At 44.5% G+C, this 12,418-nt stretch overlaps 3 protein-coding genes across 3 annotated transcripts; 1 reads left to right on the plus strand and 2 right to left on the minus strand.

Moving 5' to 3' along the window:
* Positions 1-68: 68 nt before the first annotated feature.
* Positions 69-8,255, minus strand: LOC125769755 (uncharacterized). Its single transcript, XM_049438577.1, has 5 exons — positions 7,765-8,255; positions 7,571-7,689; positions 1,390-7,494; positions 777-1,286; positions 69-698 (listed from the first exon to the last, which is right to left on the minus strand). The coding sequence occupies exons 1-5, from the start codon at positions 7,789-7,791 to the stop codon at positions 419-421; spliced, it is 7,041 nt and encodes a 2,346-aa protein (XP_049294534.1). The 5' UTR covers positions 7,792-8,255; the 3' UTR covers positions 69-418.
* An 82-nt stretch (positions 8,256-8,337) lies between these two features.
* LOC125769767 (uncharacterized) lies at positions 8,338-9,133 on the plus strand. The gene has a single exon (XM_049438616.1). The coding sequence runs from the start codon at positions 8,463-8,465 to the stop codon at positions 9,033-9,035; it is 573 nt and encodes a 190-aa protein (XP_049294573.1). The 5' UTR covers positions 8,338-8,462; the 3' UTR covers positions 9,036-9,133.
* A 14-nt stretch (positions 9,134-9,147) lies between these two features.
* Positions 9,148-10,115, minus strand: LOC125769766 (eukaryotic translation initiation factor 3 subunit K). Its single transcript, XM_049438615.1, has 2 exons — positions 9,929-10,115; positions 9,148-9,832 (listed from the first exon to the last, which is right to left on the minus strand). Exons 1-2 carry the CDS (start codon positions 9,997-9,999, stop codon positions 9,229-9,231), a joined length of 675 nt encoding a protein of 224 aa, XP_049294572.1. The 5' UTR covers positions 10,000-10,115; the 3' UTR covers positions 9,148-9,228.
* Between the last annotated feature and the right edge of the window lie 2,303 nt (positions 10,116-12,418).

Below are 12,418 nucleotides of genomic sequence, written 5' to 3' on the forward strand. Positions count from 1 at the left end.
TTTAAAGTTTGAATGCTTACAATTATTTTTATTTGAAGATCTCATTCGTTTATACAAAATTGCTGCAAAATCTGAGTTTTGTATACATTACTATACATCCTATACAACAATATCAGGGGGCGACCGCATGGTGCATGTGATAAACGGCGCCGATTCCACACAACAGGACCGGGTATCAAATCCTATCCAAACCCGTCCCCCCTCGTAAAAACTATTAGGCAGAAATGCAGGGCATGGTCTTAAGGGTTAGGAGGCCGAGAGGAGGAAACATAAAGTATAAAATCATATCAAAAAGTAAGTTTTATTTGCTGAATGATGGATAATTTAGTTAACATTGATTAAGAGTAGCAGAGGGTTAAAATACTATTCACTTACTATTTGTAAAAGCATTTTATACGGATTTCATTATACATTTTCGCTACGTTTCATAGTGCTTTGTCACGTTCCACAGTAAACACTCCAGGAACATGAGGCCCGTTTTTTCGTTCGTCCCAACGCCCTGCATGAAGTTACCGGGTGCGGTAGTGTGTTGATTAGTGCCGGCCGGTAGCAGTTTGTTATGTTCCGCCTTTGGCCATTTGAAGCTCACTCCCGACACTCCGATGCTTTCGATCCAGTTGAAATGAATCTGCAGTGTGTTTACCTCATCATCGAGGGCACGGTGGACGCATTTCTTCACATAAAACCGTTCCATTTGGCTGTGGGGAAATTAATTTAAATCAAACTCACATTAGAACACGTGGTTATACAAATGAGATTTTTTTTTGTTAACTTACGCATCGTAACACAGCATTGCGTCGTTATTGCGGACGATTGCCACTAGCCGGTTCACACCATCAAATACCCGTTGTATTAGCTCGTGAAAGTGATGCCACAAACCCATCAGATCCGCGACTGTTCGGTACGTTGATCGGAGTGTTCGCTCGGTCGTTTCCTTTGCTAAACGCATAAACTCGACGTGCGCTAGTAGCAGCTTGGAAGAGTGAACATACTCCTCCATACATTCACGCACCTGTATCCGTTCCAGTCGCCAGCTTTCGGTAATGTTGCGGACCGATCGCGTTTTACCTCGAGGTGGCTGCAGCTGTATCGATATGACGAAACTGCGCAGGGTACGATGCCGTAACAGGAGCATCCCATCGATATCCTCCGAGCAGTCCAACAGCCAACGGGTGCCCGTATCGGAGGAAAGCTTATTGGCGATCAGCTGTGTGATACGAGGAATTCTCGGCATTGGCGCCCCCGACGGAGGACTGTTGTCTGCGTACAATTGTTCCGAAAGGTAGCTAGGCAATAGAAGAGATAATGGAGAGTTTGCAATTCGTAGTACAAAATTATCATCTTCTTGTAATATTTCTTTTTCGATGACCAACGCAGCCATTCTCTTACCTTCTATAATTATCCGCCAAAAACACAGCACTAGGCGTTTCCGGGTAGTGTCCACTGCTAATCGTTCTACTTCGGCGCCTCGATACATCCTCTCTGCTCAGTTCACCCTTCACGAAGAAAAAATCATCGTCCACCTGCGTACGCAGCAGCCGCCAATTTAGCTCCTCGATTTGTTCCTCGAACGTTACACGCACGGGCGGCTTCTCTTCATCCCCTTGTGGATCGGTCGATGCGGTTTGGTGCGGCAGTTTGGGTATTCGTTGCTTGATCGTCTGATATTTACTACACCAACGGTTCCACACCAGATCGGACATTTCCTGATGCCGCTGTAACTCTGTTCGCAACCGACAGAGACACTCGGTCTGCATACCACAGCAAGGATGCTTTACAACCGGATGTTTCTGTCGTATTTGATACATAATTTTGCTAGCAATGGTAGAATCGAGCACTTCGTCCGTTAGCCGATTGCCACCATTGTACGCGAGCGAAAGCGGTACCTTCGGTGGTGTAACGATAAGCGAATCTTCATCACTTACGGAAATACATTCCGCCACGAGGTCATTCGCTTCTGGAGCAGCTGTATCATGCTGTATCGGCTCGTCTACATTGTCAGGTGCCGGTGTTAACTGTTCTTCATCGTATGAGTCGAACGTATCGATCGTCAAATTGGCAAAATTTTTGTAGTAAGACTGTTCCGTAATCACGCCGGGTGGTTTGGAGGATTGATTGAAGCTGTCGTCTGTATCCGGCAGCGGTTCTTCGTTCAATGAAGCACAGGGAAGATTGGATTCATCGTCTAGAAGGTTCTCCTCTTCCATCAGAAATACGGACGGATCGTGAATAAGTGTCTGGGAGGCACGATCCGGATTGGTCCGTGATTGTCGTTCTTCTTTGATAAGAACCTCCTCAATCGGTGATGGTTGCTCGGCAGGATGTTTAGCTGTTATGTTGTTTTCCTCAGGCGCTGGATTTGCACAGGACGTTCGTGGACGTTTCTTGATTGGGCTTTGCGGTGTTTGCTCCACATCCATGCGCAGTGTTTGTCGTGCATGCGTCATTTGTAGTGGATCATATTCATGCTCAGCGGCACGATTAATAACCGGTGTGCCAAGCACTTGTGCATGGACACGCTTGCTTGCAGTGGTCGGACCTTGTGCCGGTGCCGTAGTGTCACAGTTCGTCTGTTCCAAGTGTCCTACATCGATAAACTTCATCGTTAGATGACGGGATTTTGTCAGCGAAAGGGGATCCACGATCAGATCCGGCTCTGAAGCTGCATCATCTTCTGCATCGTAGAATTCGTCATCACTTGCTCCGTTCTGGCGTGTCGGTACGAATGCCATCGTTTGAAGATCGTGTTGCTCCTGCACGAAAGAAGGACCAACTGCTTGACCATCGACACGACAGATTACGGACACCGAATGGGACTGCTCTTGGAACGATGCAAGAGCTAATGGTTGCGTGATCTCGCGCATACTCATCATACCGGTGATGTTCCCAATGCACGGTATCTCCGGTTCCATTGTTGTGGTGGTCAAAGAAATATCACTAATCTCATGTGCCTTAAATGCGGACGTGTCGGTTCTGGTCACGAGTTTCCGATCAATCGTATGCGATGACTGTCTTACCATCTCCGGACCGGGTTTCGTAACCTCGGAATATGCATCAATAGATGGTTCTTGGAAGAAGGTTCGCTTCGGTAATATGGACGCTGAACGAGGAACGCGATCTTCCGTTGATTCTCGGGGAAGCATTGCTAAAGCGAACGACTGTTGTCCTTCTCCATGTTGTTCCTCCTCCTCTTTCTCTAGGTCCATATCCTGGGATATTAGAATTGTCTGTCGCGGTCGTCGATGTGATCGTCGTTCGGCAATAATCGGCTGTTGTACTGGCTCAACAAGACTGTCTCTGTTGTTTGCCACATTGAAATCAATCTGCGGTGGAGTTTCGTCCATCGATCCAAGATTGTAGATGGTTTTACGTTGAATACAAGGCGATGGTGTCAAAGTATCTTTACCGACCATCGTCAAATTCATATCGTCTGGTTGATGAATCGTTTGTCTATTTCTTTTTTCTATTACAGATTTCTTCACCTTGCTCAATGCTGTCGTCAGTTCCATTGTTTCCTCAGTGCCATATAGTGTATCTTGCGTGTTTGGTTGATGCTGGTCGATAATCGGAGGATGTTCCGCGGTATACAGGACAGGTGAGTCTTTTACAACACTTCCAACACGCGCACGCGATTGTCGGGTATACTTAAAATCACGCTCCACCCGTATATTCTCCGGAACGATCGTTTCATCCATACAATCGTTGCTTTTACGCTCTTTACTTGTTACACCTTCACGACGGTCCAAAGCTGATGTTTGTTCTTGCTTTAGTCTAAAGGTATTAATCGCCACTGTTTCCTCCACCATTGCAGTTGGATCATAAATGGATAAACGACTGTTTGGCGGTCCTTTTTCCTTATTTGCTATTACAGCATGCATTATACTTTCTTGCGGTTGTTTCGTGTGTTTCGTGTTACAGCTGGTGAAGTAATTTGCCTCCTGTGCAGTACCTGTAATGTACTTCTCCAGCTTCGAATCGGTTGGATCACTCTCGAGTACCGAAATACCCTCCATATCGACAGGATCACTCTCGAGTGCGATTCGTTGCAGGTCCGATTTTCGCAAACCAAATGATTCGATACATGTTTTACGATCAGCATCGGCTTTTTTCTGCCCTGTCGGTGTACTTTCCATTGCTTCCGGATGGTAGCTGGATTTTCTTGAGTTGTGCTGCAGTGTCGTTTTGTCGCGACAATTGCCAACCATCGGTGACATCTGCATCGGGGAATCGAAACGATCGTTAGAAGAAGTCTTTTTCTCTGAGAAAGGAATCTGCACAGCATCTGTTGATGGTGTCTGGCCAGCAACATTACTTTCATCCATTGCCTCTAAGCGATAGGATGACATTCTCGAAGGAATTACTGATGCAGACAAATTCTCGCGTTCGTATGCTTTTGAAAGTCGTGTTGAATTGAATGCTTTATCCTGCAAGAGGTCCGTTTGGTGTATGGTAGAAGGCCCTTGCAATTGCGTTCCGTGAGACATTTCGTGGTGCTCCAAAAAGGTATTGTAGTTAGTGACATCGTTCTGCATCTCTTCGCCTACATCGGCACAACCAGTGTGCGCAACGGTTATGCGTGCTTTCGGCTCGTTTTGTTTTACTGCTTGCTCTATTTCCATATCGATTAAACCAACTCGAACGCTCTTGGAGTGAGTTTCGCACACGCTTCTGTATTCATTTTGCATCGTATTTCTGCCTTGGTCGAAATAATCTTCACATATATTAGTGGCGTTCATGGGCTCATGGTCGTAAATGGAAAATCTTGGCTTGGATTCCTTCTTTTTATCCTCTTCGAGTTTCACATTTGAACGATCATCTTGATAATCTTCAGTAGCAGTCGTTGTGCTGCGGTGTAGTTTTGTTACGTCCATATCTTCCCGTTCGTAAATGGTGTATCTTGGTTTGCTTTCCTCGTGCTGAACGCTCTGCATATCCTCTCGCAAGTAGGTAGTCAGTCGAGGGATCCTTGACTGCTGGTGTGTTTGGATAGCGTGTCCTTTGCTTTCTTCCACCTGGGTTTTATAAAGATCCATACATTCCATACCAGCATTAGGCCGCTCAGAGAGAGTTTTTGGATTTGATTCCTTTACTAAAGTTAGCTCCATTTCTTCTGAATTGAAAATGCTCTTCCGTGTATCTTTTAGCGATGGTGTAGTACCATTTTTCTTCTCGCAACTAACGGCGGAAGTTTCATCCTCTTCCATCGCATGTGCAACGTGTGTCGTTAAGCGTTGTTTCCTAGTCTTTCCACTGGTAGCTCCTTCCGAAATGATCATGTTTTGTTCCTGCATTACGGTTTGACGTCCAGGCGCAATATGAGCGGATTCATCACACGATTCTAGCTGGAAGATAGTGGGACGAGCAAATTTCATATCCACCGCATTGTTACCCTGTGTAGCATGAATAGAGAGTTCATCCACATTTCGACCATAGACAACGCATGAAATTGAAGATTCCAAACCAGATGTTGCTTTCGGTGTTGGACACACGTCCAATATCATACTCTCATTGCAAAGGATCGTTTTGCGGTCAGGACCGTTCGTCACAGGGATAACCGACGCGTCCTCCTTCATTCTGTCCAACGGATAAACAGTTTTCCGATAGTTATTGAGCGCAGTCTGTGGTGAATATGGTGGACAATCCGTGGACTCATCGATCGGCATTGAACCAAGGACAGTGCCGCGCTTCATACGTTCGGCTATTGGTTCCGAAGAGTGATGTATTCGTGCTGTTTCTTCCAGAACGGGTTCCTCTACGCAATTGGTCCGTCTAGCAGCATTGTTGGACGATTGTACAGCTGCAGGAACGTGCGTTGTCAGCTCCATCTCCTCACCGTGCAGAACCGTGGCTCGATGGCTCTGTTTTTCAGTGTTTTGCCCCGGCAATTCCATACGATCGATGTCGATATCGAGTGAATGGTAAATTGTTGCGCGATTATTTTGCGATTGTTTAGGAGATTCTACCATATCTACTGTCATTCTCGAATGCATTGAAGCTAGCGATGGTTTGTTGGTGTGCCGCCGCATACCCATGGAAATATCCATGGGTACTAGCGATTTCTTACCACCGGCATCAGTTTCCTTTTTATCTTCGCTGTTTGCTTTTAGCTTTTGGCTGGAAACCATACCGGGTGTACGTTTTACCGAACGAATTCGATCGTATTCATCTTTTGTATCGGTTTTCTTAGTATCGCTGTGGTCTTTGGCTGTTTCCAGGATACCTACTGGCAGAGTAGGACGTAGTATTCTTGGTTTAACAACCACCGGTGTCTCGGGCGAACTTGGTCTTAGATTCAAACTCAAACTAGATAACCCAAAATTCATCGGAATATCTTCGTGTTTATTTTCCGCCAAAGGCCGAAGCTTATTAGCATTCTCCTCATCCGTCACTGCCTGCTTCATATCGGCCAAAATCGAAAGATTATCGAGCGACAAGCTAACGCGCTGGCTGTGTCCTTCTACTGGTGATGATATATCTGCCGACTGTGTGCCTTCGGTTCTATCAGTTGGGAGCGGGATGGTTTCCTCCCGCTTAACGTTTATAGGCGTTCGATCGAGCCCATCCTGCGACTCATCCACTGGGCGTTGGTTAGATGGTAAAAATGAAGGTCTAGCACGCGCCAGCGCGTTTGTCGGTAGCGTGGTAGTCGACTCGTCTAGTTCCATATTAGTTGCTTTCTGAATCGATTCGTTCGAACGCGATTGAAGCACCTTCGTCATGGCATTTGTAAGAGCGATTGTAGTATCCACATCGGAACTAACGTTTGCCAGTTCGCCGCTTACGCGCGTTTCAGCACATTGCTGGTACATTGCATGAGGGTGAGAGTTCCACGTTTCCGACACGTTGTACGAACACCCACCAAGCAGAGACTGGCTGCCCGTCACGGATGTGCCGGTGCGCCACGATGATCGTATCGATGATTTGGGTTGTTCTCGTTGGTGTGCGGTTAGCGAAGCATCCTTGAGCTTTAGTTCAGCTTGCTTTTCATCTGGAATATCATTAATTTCCACAAACATGGCCTGTTTTGGAAAGGTGTATATCATTTTCCTAGGCGACGGATTAATGTTCGGTTTGATCGGACTTATATCCATCGCATGCACATCGTTATTTTCCACTTGCAATGATATCTTCACTTTGTCAGAACTAGCCTTTGGCTCGGCATACGGTTCCACCAGCAAGCGTTCGGTCGTGTTAAGGCTATGTGAGAAAACTGCTGACGTTTCATTACGTATTTTTCGCTTTTCATCGTCCGCTATCGTTATCGATAGATCCCAGCTCGTGTTAGGGGCATTCAGGGAGTTGTGACGCCACGAATTGTCCACCGGGAGATGTTGGTTTACCGATTGATTTTCCTTGTTCTGTTCATCCGTCGTACTTCGGCAGGTACTATTGGCTAGTGTAGCATCCTCCAGCTCATTGGAAGGTGAACCATCGGTGGAAACTTCATACGAATTGCCCCAGATAGTGTCTACATCTTCACCGACCACAAATTCCCTGTTGGACGTGTGTAAGATAGCATAAATATCACCGACATGAATACTTTCCCCAAGATCACTCGCTCGCTACTCACTTGATGGATTTTTTCCGGTGAAATTCTATTTTTCTGTTGCTTTTAAACGTACTCGGCACTGATGCTACGGTACTAACACGCCCAACGGAGGATGGAACTTTTTCATGTTTCTTCAAAATCTTCAAAAGAAATCAAACGTTTTAATGTAAGCAGTAACACACTTTAAACAGTTCCAACATGTTTGCCACACTCACCGATGACCGTTTTTCTTTCGAGCTCATTCTGCTGATTCTATGCGCAGCATATCAACAACGAACAGACGCCTAACTATGCACGCAGGAGCAAGCCAAACACGATCACAAGTTAAACTGTTTTTCTCGATGTAACTTTATCATATAACTGCATAAAACTGTTTGTCCTGCTATGTTTCTACGCGGCAAACCGATGTGAAACAGATGAAATATAATATTTTGCTTGAAAATCACTAAAATTCCACATTCGCAAGACACACTGCTCATAACAACGCGCAGATAAATACGTTGCAGCGTTGACAGTTGACTTTGAATTTTGGTTGAACCGGTTCGAAACGGTTCAAACATTCGTTGGACAGCGGTTTCAACAGTAGATACCTGTTTGAAAACGTTCACCTAAAATTAGAAATATCGGAAGGAAAATCTTCTCAAAAATACATGAAACTGTCATCAAATTATTTACTATATTTCGAATCAAAACCGTCGGAATAATCAAATGTGCTGGAAAAATTTAAGTGCCTTTACAAAGTGAAATAAACAAATCGGTAAAAACAAGGAGATTTTGTGCTGGCAGCACTGAACCGGTTACGTCACAGCTGTCACAACACAACCTGGTTCGCATGCTGCTGGTAAAAAGTTGGAAAAGGGCTTTCGTTACTTTTTGCGCAATTTTCACTCGCAACACAGCCAAATAACAGAAAATGATCGCTCTAAGGACAGTTTGCCAGTTTTCTCGCGTGAATTCTATCACTCGCCACATCGCAACGAATGCAGTAAGGCATGCCGAGGCTGCAGTTGCGTCCGTCGGAAATGAAAAACTTACGATACCGGTCCCGGAGGGAACGGATAAGCCGGCTGACCCGAAGCTGGTGTCCATCGTGGACAGCATTGCCAAGCTGAACTTGTTGGAAGTGTCGGAATTAAGTTCGTTGCTGAAGCGAAAGCTTAACCTGCCCGACACGGCCATGATGCCGGCCGGATTTGGTGCATTTGCCGGCGGTGTTGGTGCTGCACCGGCTGCCGTCGACGAAGAGGAAGCTGCCCCGAAGGTGGTCAAAACGACGTTCAAGGTGAAGCTGGTTAAGTTTGACGAGAAACAGAAGGTAGCGTTGATTAAAGAGGTGAAGAATCTGCTCGAAGGCATGAATTTGGTCCAAGCGAAAAAGTTTGTCGAAAGCGCACCGACCGTCGTGAAGGAAGATATCCCGAAGGATGAAGCGGAAAAGCTAAAGGAAGCGTTTACCAAGGTGGGAGCGGTGATTGAGATAGAGTAAACCGGAGGGACACGTGTTTGTGACTAGCATTTAAGCCATTTTAGTTGAAGTAGGATTAAATAAACGAACAATCCACAGTAACAGTTCATCATGCAGAATCTTGTACAAACCATTATCATAGAGAAGAGTGTAGGTTAATGTTTATTTCTTCTTCGTGAGACATTCGTTTGAACGTTGCTGGATTTACACTAGCCTACAAGCAGTTGGCCATCAACGGTGCTAGGTTGTCAAACTCAATCTTCTCGGTAATGTGCTTCGTTTTAATTTTGTCCTCCTGGGAAGCGATCGTGATCAAACCACCTTCCTCCTTCCAGCCGTAACGCTTCAACCACGCTCTTAACACGTTTTCCTCCACATTACCCAACAGCCGCATCAAGTATCCGCGGTCGATCGTCTGGAATGTGATGCCCACAACGTGGCAAACAAATTTCCTGATAGAATCTTGAAAACCGTTGATCTTCTGGATGCTGGTTAAGTTTTCCGGATGCTGGTTAACGCGAGACCAGAACAGCGAGAAATCACACTTTTCCAGTATGTTCGCCAGATAGATGATCTCTTTCACCGTCTCGTCGTTCATCTGTGCGGGCAGCAGTAAACACTTGCACAGCACAAAGTCCGTGTGTGGGAAGTTGGTCAGGGCTTTCAGCAGGATGATGTACGTAATGTTTAGGTTTAGCAAGTGCGGATTGAACTGGTACAGCTTCAGGCAGGCCAGGTTCGCCTCCAGATCGTACTGCATCTCGCGAGCCTGCTCCTCTACGTAGGCTTCGATTACTTTCAGGTGTTCCGGATTGTACCTAAAAACGACGGGGAGCAGAGGAAGGGTAACAAGCAACGTAAACAAATTGACCATGCAGGTTATGGTTGTTCTTTATTCAGTGAATTACACCTACCGTTCGATACTTTTCAGCATTTCCTGAATCGGCATCACCTTGCCGTCTTCCATTTTCACGTAATGCACCATGTTTGTAGTGAAAAGAGTACGGTTTTTGTTGAAAAATATGGAATTTACGAACTTTCCACACCGGACGGCGAACGCAACAAAACGCGAGAACGTGACGTATCAATGACAGCTCTTTTTAACGAAAAATGAACGAACAAACTTAACGAAGCAATTTAAAACCGAACAGCTGCACCCAATCGGCATTGAAGTCTTTTATCATCTGTAAAGCAGGTGTTAAATAACAGGATAAACATGAATAAAATTTTGCTCTATAAAGAGTTACAATCTTTCATGGAATAAAGTCTACTTCCATATAGAGATTAATTTTTTCCTTCTCGTGTAACGGCCTATTCGGTCAGACCTTCTGTATAATTGATAACTACGCAATGTAGCCAGATAATTTCTTACATACTTCATGGTTAATTGCTTAATAATTTCGTATGCTAAATCATTTGTTTAAGGAAAATAAGTGAATCAACAATCACAGAGTAATTCTTTCTACCCCGACAAATGTCTTCACAAACGGGCGTGATGCAAATGCAATTTGTAGGATTATGTTAATAACAGCTGAACTGTGAAAATCAATTAGCTGCACAAAACAATAAACAAGCAGTTTTCGGTGAAGCTTGGAGAAGGAGAAAACGTGGATACACCCCCCGATACACAGTTACGGAAGCTTTGAGATTCAAATTGCTTTCAATGGTGGCCCGCCAAGCTTCCTGCTACTGGTGAGTGTTGCAAATGCTCATCAATCAACATGCGTTCAGGATTATTTCCCGGGGTGGGCCTGGTTGGAGGTATATCAGCCTGACTTCTGGTTGAAATGTTTGAAATCGATAATGATAAGTCAGCCGATAGCTGACCTAATTAGCATTCATTGGACAGGCAGTCTATATTGCTAAGAATTGATACCATGGCCAAACATTACATGAAGTCATATAACTAATAATTGGACAGAATTAAAGGATACCCCAGCTTTTGCGCGAACATCAACGATAATTAGGTACAAAAAAACTCTACCCAACGTACTCATAATCTCCTCCTTCATTGAATGCTAATGCTGGTTCCTAATCCATAGAAACAAGCTGAAAATCCTTCATACTTGTATCCTGATGCAACGTTAATCCACGATTCGATTATACCCTACGCTGGATCTCGTCTGGATATGGTCAATGTTTTTCCTTTTTTGCTAGTGTTATATAGGAAATTTCCCCACCATCACCGAGGGCCAAACCCGTGTTGCTACTCGAATTGAAGGATAATATTTTTTGTGGCTCTGATCGGGCTTATGTGTGAAACTTTTAATCCAGCATTCTAATGAAAGCTGCTACTTTGCTTCCATCAGGCAATGTCATGTATTGCTGAAGGTAGAGCTGTTTTTCTATAGGACGAAGTCATGTGTATGCGAAGCTTGTCGTAAAGTGATACCCCCTTATGTCGATTAAATATATGGAGTTTATACATTAAAAAATGGATACAAAGTATCGCTCGAAAGCTATACGGAATGGCCATCAGAGGGGAAGGAGGAAAAGCCTTACGGCGCATGGAGGTCAACATCCATCGGGTATAGCTTTCGGTGTTTATCGACTTGGATGTCGAAAAACTTTTGTTTTACAATATCATCACCATCGTCATCATCATCATCATCATCCGTATCATCACTTGCATGGGAAGGTTAATGTTCTGGAGTTTGGTCTTGTTGTCATCACCCATAAAAAAGCTGGAATGCCATCGGTGCTTTACTATACTTCGTACATTTGCCTTTTTTTAGGTAGAATATTGTAGAAGGTCTTCAGGATTTTAGCTTTACATAGAAGATGGTATTATGCACATTAGCAACATTGGATATAGGATCACCCAGCCTAAAGCTGCGAAGCCCTCCAGCTCTGTGTGTTGTGTTTGTGCACAATTCGGTAGCTTTAAACTTTTCCATTAAATAGCTTCTCAAAGTACATGGAGTGAGAAAACATTCGACGTAGGTTGATTCCCGAAGAAAACCTTTCAGACAGTTTCTGCTGGGTATTAATTTCTATAAACACATCATCGCCACAAGTTACAATAAGGGCTCCCTGTGTTAGAAAGCGGCGCAATATGACTCTTAAAATTGCATCAGCAAAGCTCAGACTTTTGTCGAGTCTATTAGACAGAGTGGTCTGCAATACTTGCCCTCTGTCCACTGCAGCACTTTCCAATATGTTTCATGTGGTTATAGAGAGAAGAAAGCTTCGACATTGCTATGGATATAAGTTTATTGGGATAGTTGCCGGTCCAACTCTTCATGTTATCCGTTTAAACGTTCCTGTAGGATATGACATTTTTCTACCAAAAACTTTATCTCATGGAATTTCCATTACACATTACACTAGAAAGGTTAATTGACACAAATACTTCAAACAGCATCTACATATTTTGCCGCCTGCAAGGTAGTGATGCGACTGAA

The sequence above is a fragment of the Anopheles funestus genome, chromosome 3RL (genome assembly GCF_943734845.2).
Source record: "Anopheles funestus chromosome 3RL, idAnoFuneDA-416_04, whole genome shotgun sequence".
Lineage (NCBI taxonomy): Eukaryota > Metazoa > Arthropoda > Insecta > Diptera > Culicidae > Anopheles > Anopheles funestus.

Excerpts from the sequence above, each read along its gene's own strand:
- LOC125769767 (XM_049438616.1), top strand. The coding sequence starts at position 8,463 with ATGATCGCTCTAAGGACAGTTTGCCAGTTTTCTCGCGTGAATTCTATC.
- LOC125769766 (XM_049438615.1), bottom strand. The coding sequence starts at position 9,999 with ATGGTGCATTACGTGAAAATGGAAGACGGCAAGGTGATGCCGATTCAG. Across the intron at positions 9,833-9,928 it reads ATGCTGAAAAGTATCGAACG|GTACAATCCGGAACACCTGA; the intron begins GTAGGTGTAATT and ends CGTCGTTTTTAG.
- LOC125769755 (XM_049438577.1), bottom strand. The coding sequence starts at position 7,791 with ATGAGCTCGAAAGAAAAACGGTCATCG. Across the intron at positions 7,690-7,764 it reads CGAAAGAAAAACGGTCATCG|ATTTTGAAGAAACATGAAAA; the intron begins GTGAGTGTGGCA and ends TTTCTTTTGAAG. Across the intron at positions 7,495-7,570 it reads CACCGGAAAAAATCCATCAA|GGAATTTGTGGTCGGTGAAG; the intron begins GTGAGTAGCGAG and ends CACGTCCAACAG.